The following is an 11,696-nucleotide window of genomic DNA, read 5'->3' as shown; positions in this document are numbered from 1 at the left end:
GGGAAGGAAGATGCAGAATTGCAGCTAAAACTGTTTGATGATTTAAGGCAAAATTGAGAATGACAATGAGTCTAAATTTAATTCGTAAAAAGGGTTGTTGAAAAACTGTAAAATAAGGATGCAAAAAGGGTGAGGTATGGGGAAGTCCGAGAAAAGAGGCGTATGAAAATGAGGTTAAGAAATGATATTTTTGTGTTTGTTTGTTTGTGTGTTGTTGTTGTTTTGTGTTAAAAATTGGAAAATTAATAAAAAATTATTTAAAAAAAATAAATTAATGATTTTTCTGCCTGTTGTAGCAATTATAATGTGCTGTGCTAGATGCTGTATGATTTTTTAATTTTAATTTTACCAACGCTGCATAGACCACCTGAATGAAGCTCAAAGGCCACAGTTTGGTTACTGCTCTAGACAATCTACACTAGGAACTAGACCCAGGGAGTCCTGTATCTGCTGAGCCTGTCAACAGCTTTCAGTACTACCCATCACAATATGGTTTTTATGGACCTGCCTGGGAAAGACTCTACTTGTTTGCAGCAGTTTCAGTCCTTCATGGAAACACACAGTTCTGAAAGATGGTACTGAGAATGATTGCTCATCTTGCCTCCCATGCTGTTCAACATCTAGATGAAACTTAGCAAGATCTGAAGATTATGAGTTCAGTAGAGGTGTAGGAAGGTGTGTGTGGTGGCAGCGGTCTGCCCCAGCTGTCACCACTGAGGGGGGTGACATTCAGTGCACCGCCTCCCCGTAACTCCCAAGCCTACCCTGAGCCATCAAGGGAAGCGGGGATCTGTGCCGCTTTGCCGGCAGCCTTCCCCCTTTGTTTTGACAGCTCGGGGGAGGCTTGGGAGTTGTGGGCGTGTGGCGTGCCATTGCCCCACACTCCCGGGCTGCTGGAGGAGGCAGGCCGACAGGCAGGGAGAGGACGGGAAGGAGGCAGGTGAGCAAACAAGCAGAGCAGGGAGGGAAGGAGAGAAGCAAAAGCTCCCTCAACTCAGGACCCAAACCCTGGAACACACAGGAGGAGAGGTGGCGTGTGAGAACAAAGTTGGGGGGGGGAGTTTTAAGTGCTTATGCTCACAGTGTTAAGTAAATAAACCAGAAAATGACACTTGGAACTGTATCTTATTTTTCCTTCTTTTAATAATATCAATGTGGGGGGGGTGACAAAAAAATTCCGCAACGATTACCACCTGACCTTGCTACACATCTGCTGCCTCCACCCCCACTGAGTTTTGTAAATTCAACTTCAGGGAATTTACGTCATGGAGGCTTAGGGGATGCTGGAGGGTGGAAGTAGAATACTCATCCCTGCTGTGCCCTTCTTTATTTACTTAGCATAAGTACATAATGTGTGAAGATGGGTATTTATGTCATACAGGAGGAAGATGGATGAACTAAACTTCCTAAATTCCCCATATAAAAGAGTCTCTATAGCCAAGTTCCACCTCCATATCAGCAATATCAATGGTTGAGATATTTTTTAACTGTTTTCCACATAAATAAGGGTACCTAAATGAACACAAAATCAACAGCTACACAAAAAAAGAGCACACTGAAGCTAACAGCTTTGCTAAGGCAACCTTTATATCTTTGTTTCTCATGCTACAGATCACTGGGTTCAACAAGGGTGGAACAAAGCTTTATATCGCAGTTAATATATAACTCAGAATAGATGGTTTATCAGAAGGAGGTCTCAGGTAGGCAAACCACCCCGTGAACATAAACACAGAAAATACAGTGAGGTGTGGAAGGCAGGTGGAGAAGGCCTTTTTCCTTCCCTGAGCTGAGGGGATTCTTAGCACTGCAGTGAAGATTAGCACGTATGTTACAATTATGAAGACAAAGCCACCTAACTCAGTAACTAAAGTAATTGCAAGAATGGCAACTTCAGTTAGGTATGAATTAGAGCATGAAATTTTTACTAACTGTGGGATATCACAGTAGAATTGATTGACAATATTTGAGCAAAAAGAGGCTGAAAATGTGCCTCCAGTGTGCAAGAGACCAAAGCAGAGACCAATGAACCAAACACCAGCAACCATTTGTGCACAGACTTGCCTGTTCATCACTATAACATATTGTAACGGATTGCATATGGCTACATACCGATCACATGCCATGACTGTTAGGAGAAAGACATCAGATATTTCAAAGAAGACAAAAGAGAAAAATTGAACCACACATCCAGAATAAGAAATGTGTCTGGTATTGTTGAGAGAATTGGCCATTGATTTGGGAATAATGGCAAAAACAGAGCCCAGATCCTGGATGGCCAAGATCATTAGGAAGAAGTACATTGGAGTATGTAAGTGATGGTCAAAAACTACTGCAGAGATGATAAGAAGATTCCCTGATGCAATTGCTAGGTATAATATCAGGAACAAAAGGAATTGTGGAATCTGCAGTTCCCGGATTTCTGAGAATTCAAGGAGCAGAAATTCAGAAATGGAGGATTGATTATCCATTAAAAATAAACAAATTACTATAATGCTTGCCACCCCTGGAAGAAAGCAGAAATATAACACAGTTACAAACAAATGCCTACTTTATTTTGTAGATATTTGTGGGAGGGGGGAAAGACAGAAAGACAAGGGGAATAAATTATATGTCTTAGAAGTGAACCTTTTGATGGCTATAAGATAAACCCTAACACTCTTGGCCATCCTTGCTGCTTTTGGGCTTAGGGGATGATGAGGTTAAAATATTACTTAGAGGACAGAGGACTCCCCATATCATTTCCATATTTAGAATACACAATGCTTAGAAACTGCACTAAGGCATCAGAATCGAAATAACATTCTATTTCAGCCTAACTTTCTACTTCTTTTTATGGACAACAACACTGAAAAACGTCAACACATGTGCTGGATAAGGTGCACTTAGTTAATTGCTTGATTAGAACAGGAACTTTGAACTCCCAAAGAAGAAGAAGAAGAAGAGTTTGGATTTGATATCCCGCCTTTCACTCCCCTTCAGGAGTCTCAAAGCGGCTAACATTCTCCTTTCCCTTCCTCCCCCACAACAAACACTCTGAGAGGTGAGTGGGGCTGAGAGACTTCAAAGAAGTGTGACTAGCCCAAGGTCACCCAGCAGCTGCATGTGGAAGAGCAGGGACACAAACCCGGTTCACCAGATTATGAGTCTATCGCTCTCAACCACTACACCACACTGGCTCTAGGGCACTTTAGGGCACCCAGCAGATTTGTATGAAGAAAAATCTTACATTATTGTTGATTATATTTTTAGTGAGTACAATAATGGAACAGAGTACAGGAATCTTGCTGCTGCTTACTAGGAGGTAGTGGTGAGGTCAACATATATGAACCATATATATTACAAACCATATATTTTAAACTACTTTTCCACAACTATTCTTAGAATAGTCTGAAGTTTCGTTAGTTCACATTCCTCACCAGATAGAATATCTACAAACTACCATGGTTTATGATGAATAGAAATATTAGACCATTTTTTTTTAAAAAAAAAAAGCTAGCTGCTTTAACTGTTCAGCAGTAAATCACTTTCAGGATGATGATGATTATTATTATTTTAGTGGGAGGTATACATTTAGTAAACCCAAACCTGCATCTAACCTGCTTCTATATAACCCCTCAGCCCTGCTGTGCTACCTAAGCTGTATCCAAATAGTCAGAAAAGCAATTAATATTCTTGCAAGTTTAAGAAAGTGTGAAATGTATCTATCTTTTTCTAAAGTATTAAGTAGATCAGTTACGTAGATAAATGACTTACATTTCCCCTCACAGATTTATTGTATCTCCTCTTGCACTTTCTGCTCCCAGCACTGTTACTCAGTGATCCATAACATCTTACAAATGTTATCCTGCTCCTTTTGAAGCATAGAAAGTCCATCTATACTGGCAGAAGAAGTCTATTAAAAGCATAATTTCCCTGGAGCCTTGTTCTCTGCAGTCTGCTGTACCACAGGATTACAGGTGTCCAGGTGAAGGATTACCGGTAAATCTCTTATCTGTGTTTTGCTAATAAAATTAGCAGAGGGTGTGGAAGAGTTTGTGAGAGTGACAGATCATTCACAACCAAAACCCACTCTGTCTGCTGTTAGAGCATGGGTAGGCAAACTAAGGCCCGGGGTCCAGATCCGGCCCAATCGCCTTCTAAATCTGGCCTGAGGATGGTCCGGGAATCAGTGTGTTTTTACATGAGTAGAATGTGTGCTTTTATTTAAAATGCATCTCTGGGTTATTCGTGGGGCATTCCCCCCCCCCAAAAAAAACATAGTCCGTCCCCCCACAAAGACTGAGGGACAGTGGACCAGCCCCCTGCTGAAAAAGTTTGCTGACCCCTGTGTTAGAGTCTCCAGTATTAGAAATGGAAGAAGCTGAATCAGACCATTGTTCCATCTATCTCTGCATTGCCTATAGTGGCTCACATTGGGGAATCTGATTGCAAACTATTAATATAACCACGCAACTGGACCTTAGCCAGAGGCACCAAATGATGTTAGGTATCTCTGTGTTGTCACTGTGCAATGCTTGGAGTCACAATGTGCTGGACCCAGGGGAGGGGTTACCGAGAGGCATGGTCAGAGTCCAGTCCTGGGTCGAGAGTCTGGAGACTGTCCACCAAGGGCGAAGCGGGGTCCAAAGCAGGAAGCCGGGCGTGGTCAGGAACTCCAGAAGAACAGGTCTGGGTGCTGGCAGAAACAGGTTTCCAACGACGTTGCTCCCGCAACCTGGGACCGGGCTGACTGGCCTTTATCTTCTCTGAGGCCAGGGGCGGTCCCGGCCCACAGGTGACCTGCCTCTCCTGGCCTTAAGGCGAGCACTCCTCCTGAGAGAACCCAGTTCCCTCCGCCTCTCTGCCCTGAGCCTCTGCAGCTCAGGAGAGGCTGGAGGGTTACTGGACCCAGAGGGAGGCTCACCTTCCCCTGACAGGGCTGGGGGGGAGAGGCGCACCTGTAGGCAATGGGTCCTCAATCACCTCTGGAGCCAGAGTGGATTCATCTGGTGTCTGCTCCTGAGGATCCGGCACAGGTGCAGGCGCTTCAGATTCAAGGCCCTGCCCTGGCTCAGCCGGCCCTGGAGGCGGGAACTCCTGTGCAGGATGGGATTCCTCTGGTTCAGCCTCTGAATCAGACTCCCAGGCCATCACACACAAGACTCTGTTTTGCATTCCAGACATTCCAGACTGTTGGAAGTCTCACGGAAGACGGGAGGTGGATGTGATGTTACTGGTTTCCTGTTCCTTTGTTTTCCGGTTGCTCTCTGCTTTCACAGAGAGAGGATGTATTTACTGTCTGCGTAGTTAGAAATAAAACTCTTAGCAATGTAGCTCGTATTTCTCGTCCTTCTGCTGTTTTGTAGGCTCTGTGTAATGAGGGAACGTGCCTGGAGCCTTATCAAAGGCTCAGGTTGTTAATCATTGTAGGAGGCAATTTCGGAGGACTCGACCGGAGGATGAGCTTTTCCAGCTCGGTCGTAGCAGAGGCTCCAACATTGTTGGTTATCAGGCCCAGAAGACGGAATGCAGCTTGTCTGCTCTGGTGTCAAGAAGAGTTATGGGAGGTATGTGCTCATTGCCCCAGGAAACCTGCCAGTCCCTAATTAATTGGCAATAAGGGTGGATGTTGAACTTCTAGCCAAAGCAAGATGCCCAGCTCTTTGGGGGCCCGCAATATGTTTTTGGGTGAGTGCCCCCCTCTACCCTTGTTAAAAAAAATCAGGGGGCAGAGGAGGCCAAGCACAGAGCTGAGCATAGTGCAACTTCAGTGGACAGCTCCTTCTTCTTCTCCTACTCCTGCCACAGAGGGGAAGAGGTGGAAGCAGCCTCTGGCTGGTGGCAGCAGGAGGAGGAGGAGCTGCCAGTCACTGAAGCCACACTACTGCTATGTTTGCCTCCCCACCCCTCCCCAGCTCCTCCTAACATCGCATGTGCAACATCACACACACAATGTTGCCCCCCCCCAATGTCCCTTGCAAGTTGGTACCTCTGTCCTCAGCTATTGCCTTTGAGCAAATTCTTGAAAGACAGAGGGCACCATTACTACAGACAACAAGAGAGTATGGGATGATATTGACAACATGTAGAAGGCACACATTTTGAATCCCTGACTTTGTGCTCTGCTTGCTCTAATATCAGGTATATCTCTCCCCTCCCTTATTTTTCTTTCCTTTAGTATGAGTATTGTGGTACATCACTATGCTCATTTTCTCTAGCCTTTTAGGAAGTTTGGGACTCTCTCACTCTGTAAGACTAAGAGGTGTGTATGTACTGAATGATGGTTTTCTGCCATATTTGTAGCCTTCTGTCTAAACCATATACTCTTTCATTTCTATTTAATAAACAAGTGTTTTTCTACTTCCTGGTGTGACAAATTATTTACTGGTCAAATGTATGCATGCATTTTTAACAGATGGGGTTGTTGATTCCATGCAAAAGGATCCATTCCTCTCATGAGTGTATGTTGGGTCTGTACACACAGTGGAACACTGTCACCTAAATTGTTGTCAAAATTGCTCAGTGGAGACAGGAGATTTAGAAGTATGCCACCATCACCCGCTGGCAGAGGAAGAGGAGTGCAGGGGGAGCGCAGCGCAATCCTGGCAGGGTGCCATCGTGGCTGTCCCTCCACCCGTGCTTGGTGCCAAGCCCCACAGGCGGCATGCTCCACCCTCAGAATGTGCGCCAGCCCTGCCCTACCTGCTCTCCGCCCCCCAGTGCCAGAGCATGAAGCTCCGCCACTGCCATCACGCCTGCCCCAGTGTCCTCCTTTAAAATGTATTAAGAGCAATAGATACCATTTGGCCACTTTGTATGTAGGTCACAATGGAGACTTGCTTCCACTTCCTCCTACGTGTGTTCACTATAGACATACATTACCTAGTAACTGCCTTATAGTAAATCAGACCATTGGTCCATCTAGCCCAATATGATCTGTTCTCATTGACAGTGTCCCCATATGGTGCCCTCCCCCCCCCCCAGTAATCACTGGAATACTGCTTGAATGGTGGCTTGAATATGTCTTATAAAATCACAAAAATCGACATTAAATAAATCATTACTTTGTAGAGTTTATTCTTCCAGTTTGTGTGTGAGAGAGATTTATTTTGCTATTTTAAAAAAATGAGCAAGCAACAGTAATCAAGATTTTGAAAATAATTCTTTTTGAAATACTGATAACTGTCTATAAACTGTTTTAACTCATCTCCAGGGAAATTAGAGGAGGAACACGTGAGGTTTTTTCTGCTTCATTTACTTCTGTTTTCTGAGATGGAATTATTTCACCATAGTTCATTCTTAATTGACCTTCTCATCTGTTGAAGATGGTTGTCATTAATTAACCAAAAGCACATTACCTTTAAAAAGAAGCTTTAACCCTTTTTTATTTTCCAAAAAGAAGACAAAGAGAAATATGCCCCATAAATTAGCATTCTTGGGATTATTGTGCTTTCCAAATAATATAATGAAGCCTAATTAGCCCGACTTTTTGGAGGCGGTTGTAAGCTCAGTTTTAAAAAATAATGATCTCTCTAGAGATAATCTTGTATCTGTACAACTATTTAAACTAATTAAGCTAGACTGTGAAATGTAAAATAATGAGAAGCATGTTTTGTCTTTAAATTAGTTTAATTCCTGCAATAAAGAGGAATAAATATTTCAAACAGTATTCCAGTTAAATTTATATGTTGTATCTCTTACAGCATTAATTGTGGTCTTTACAAACTGAAGGGAAGAAGAAAAAATGTTTGGTAGATGCCACAGTAATTCTAAGTGAAGTGATTTTAGAATTATACAGTCAACACACTTTGCAAATCAAATTAATTCAGCATGCATGTTGGCACGGACACTTGAATTGCTCCTCCTCATTCCCTGACATAAGGTGCTGATTAAAAACAAACAATTATACAAACTAGATGAATAACACACTGGAACATAAGATGGCACTCACATCCCACTATACAGTAAGGAAGAAACTACTTACTGTAAAGTTTGATTTTCCTCTCTGTACACTTTGCCAGTTGGGAAATAAGGAATTGAACCCATCTTTACCATGTCTCCTTCCATTCACCATTTTAAAATCAAAGGCCAAACCAAACATATGTCATGTGGTCTGTGTAAAAAGTTACAATTATTGGAAATAATCATAATTGAGGAATGGATGATTGCATAAATAAAAACCCAGTGTTCTGACCCTATGGTGTACCTTGTTGTGGAAGCAGAAAACTGAATCAAAGGGTCCAAGTTCTGGGAGAAGGGATAAGTGTAGGTTTGACCCAGATCTACACTCTATGTTAGACTTTGTACAGCTCCTGATAGCTGTCAGCTGTTGGCCATTTCAGAAATACAATCACACTGAAAGACTGAATATTGGGGCAGGGATCATATCCAATGGTCCCGCCCTGACTGAATGTGTTTTCCAGTTCTGCAGCACTTCACCCATATTAGAAGCTCATGGAATAAATAGCCTGCCTAGGTGTGAAAAACCTGAGACTACCTTAAATTTATGTGAACTTAGAGTCTTCTTGTAAGTTAACATATCATCAGAGTAGAACTTTGTGGAAAGAGTGGACTGTGTTGACTTCTCTGGCAGTTGAGGAACAGTTCTATAAATGCTGAGTCTTGTTTTCAGCCTTTTTGCGCTTAGAGGCCCCCAAGCCCTTCCTCTGTAAATAACTTCACACTGACACATAAATTTTAGTTTAAGCTATTGGGCAAAATTTTAGGCCACAGATTACAGCAAAGTGAGTGGTATTGGCTTAGGCATTGGCAACAGACTATAACTGACTTCTGCCTCTCTGGCTGGTAGTCTGAAAGGGTAAACACCAAACGAGGGAGCCACATCAATGAAGATCAACTGAAGCTCACCCAGGGTTCCTGTGGTCTTGGCATGGCCCTAGCCCCTCAAGCGGACTTTGGATGAGATCCAGGAGCCCCAGATACCTTTACCAGAATACCTATTTCTGGAGGGGCAGGTGATGGCCGCACCTGCCCTCCCACACACTTCAATAAGCCAATGCCTAACCGCCAAACCTTACAAAGTTGTGACGATTGCTAAGGGGGTAGGGGAAAACCAAGTGGCTACAGCCAATCTGCCAAATGGAAAAAAATCCTACCCAGCCCTTGTTCCAAAACAGGTGACCCAATCCAAAGCAAGGCCAGAGCAGCATGATGTAAAATTAGGGAGGGAGGGTGTTCAGCAGCGCAAAGCAAGTGCCCCCAATCACATCGCGCTGCCGCTTTTATAGGCCCCGGGAATCACACCGCTCACCCTGATTGGCCAAAACATCCTGGTGCGATCCCAGGGCCTAACAGTTAAGGCTTGGGACACACTTAGCTACAACCCTGTCCTGGGGGCCCAAGCGCAACCAGGACCTTCATTAAGGAGGATCCCAGTTATTGCACAATTTCACATTGTGTAATCTTATATACAAGTAATTGTATGTGATACACACACATTTTAAAAAGCTGGACATGATGGCTTCCATTTTTAGTTTTAAAATATATTTTCCATAAGAAAGCTTCCCATAAAAATGAAAGTAGTAGGTTTTTAAAAATGAATAATCTGTTCAACATTCTAAAACCCACAATTCCTGCCAGAATTAAAATGATGTGGAAGCTAATGGATACTGAAACACTAAGGGCTCATCCACAGTTCTGTTTGTGCTGCAATTTCTAGGCACAGGCTGGAGTGTTGTTGGGTTTTTTTGTCCTGCCACTTTCCCTGGGAAAACCTGCTGTTTACTGCTGAATCAGAATAGGCATCAATCAGGTTTCCCCCTTGATTGACATTTGCTCTGATTCAGCGGTAAAAGAAGCAAACTGCAACTCCTAGATTTCATAATAAAAAATATTACATTTTTAATTCTGTTTGTGAAGAGAGTCTTGAAATTGCAATGGCCATATCTGGTGAAATCTTGGGGATCCCAGATAATATGTCCAGCAGTAAAGTCTTTAGTGCCATGCATAACTTCTTGTCCAACCCATGACTAGAAAACCAAGACAAATTAATTCAATAATAAAAGACAAATATCACACACACTTTGCAAAATACATATCATGTATGCAGATCACTGGCCACTTCAAGATGACCTGTTTATTGAACATTCATCCTGAATTGTTTGCACAAAGTTTGTTGGGAGATCAGGTAATGTTGCCTGCTGAACATGTACTTTGGGGGGGGGGTTATTGGAAGGTTATAGGGTATTGCACCAAGCAAGTTGTATCCCATATTTTACAGAGTATTTGTAAGTGAAACTGCATCATTTATTTTCTATTTATAAGCCTCCAAAGTGCTCTCTTGATATCTTTATTCCTGATGCTATAAATAATGGGATTCATGAAAGGTGGAATGATTGAATATATCACTGCAAGCATCAGCCCCATGTCTGAGGAGGACCTAGATGTTCGTCCCAAGTAAGCAATGCTTCCAGTGAAGAAAAATAAGAAAAGGACAATGAGATGGGGAAGGCAAGTGGAGATGGCTTTTTCTCTTCCTTGTACAGAGGGGATCCTCAGCACTGCTTTTAAAATCTGCAGATAGGAAATAATTATGAATCCAAAACATCCTATACCCAACACTGAACAAAATATGACAGCTCCTCCTTCAAAAATGTATGAGTTGGAGCATGAGAGCTGGAGAAGCTGTGGGATTTCACAGAAAAACTGGTTTATGACATTAGAGCAAAAAATGATTCCAAATGTGCAGCTAGTGTGCAAAACAGCATAGAAAAGGCCAATGAGCCACACACTAACTACCATTTGAATGCAGGATACTTTGTTCATAAGTAGCTCATATTGCAGTGGGTTGCAGATGGCAATGTATCGATCATAGGCCATGACTGTCAGGAGGAAGAACTCGGAGGACGCAAAAAAAACAAAGAAGAAGACCTGAGCCACGCATTCAGAATACGAAATGTGCCTGGTGCCCAGTATGGTGTTAACTATAGCTTTGGGAATGGTGACTGAGATGTAACCAAGGTCGACAGCAGATAAATTCGCCAGGAAAAAGTACATTGGAGTATGAAGATATTGGTTGAGTGCTACAACATTGATCACCAGCAGATTTCCAGTCAGAGCTGTCAGGTAGATTATGAAAAATGTCACAAAGCATACAATCTGCAGTTCTCGAATTTCAGAGAATTCCAAGAGAAGAAAACCTTTCACAATGCTTTGGTTGAACATTTCCTTACTGTTATTCAATAATGCACCCCTGTCAGAGAAGGGAAGACATAAATGGGATGGTGGTGTCCTGAAATGTATCTCAATAGAGGTTCTACATGCATGTTTTAAAAATTGAACATTGATTAATTCTGCCTAAATGCAATATTTGACCATGCTTATGAGGACAGTAAATGAGTCAAATGGGTCATGTTGACTTTATGAAGATACACATAATAACTGCAGTAACCCAAAAAAGGAATATATATTTAGGAACTGGTGACATGTAAACACATTTATAGTCACTGTTTGACTTACCAAAAAGCGGAACATTAATAATCAAATTATGTGGTTGACATCCTTAAAGTATTTTGAAAAACAAAAATTAGCAAGGCAAGGGGTAATATCCGACAGAAGACGTAATGCTGATTAGATTGTGTTTGTGCATAACTGCTGCAGTGGCAACGCAACACCCAGAATGGACTGTTCATTTACATTTCATTTAATTGCATATGACAATAGAGCCTACACCAGGGACAGACAATGTGGTGCTCTCC

At 42.5% G+C, this 11,696-nt stretch overlaps 2 protein-coding genes across 2 annotated transcripts; both read right to left on the bottom strand.

Annotated features, from left to right (window-relative positions):
• Positions 1-1,643: 1,643 nt before the first annotated feature.
• LOC309327554 (olfactory receptor 14A16-like) lies at positions 1,644-2,468 on the bottom strand (the record flags this gene model as incomplete). Its single annotated transcript, XM_081836855.1, has 1 exon — positions 1,644-2,468. The coding sequence occupies one exon, from the start codon at positions 2,466-2,468 to the stop codon at positions 1,644-1,646; it is 825 nt and encodes a 274-aa protein (XP_081692981.1).
• Positions 2,469-10,245: 7,777 nt separating this feature from the next.
• LOC309326957 (olfactory receptor 14I1-like) lies at positions 10,246-11,163 on the bottom strand (the record flags this gene model as incomplete). The annotated part of the gene is made up of 1 exon (XM_081835985.1): positions 10,246-11,163. One exon carries the CDS (start codon positions 11,161-11,163, stop codon positions 10,246-10,248), a length of 918 nt encoding a protein of 305 aa, XP_081692111.1.
• Between the last annotated feature and the right edge of the window lie 533 nt (positions 11,164-11,696).

This window comes from Podarcis erhardii, assembly GCF_964252035.2.
Source record: "Podarcis erhardii genome assembly, chromosome: 13".
Classification (NCBI taxonomy): Eukaryota; Metazoa; Chordata; class Lepidosauria; order Squamata; family Lacertidae; genus Podarcis; species Podarcis erhardii.
This window is presented reverse-complemented; position numbering and strand designations above follow the sequence as displayed.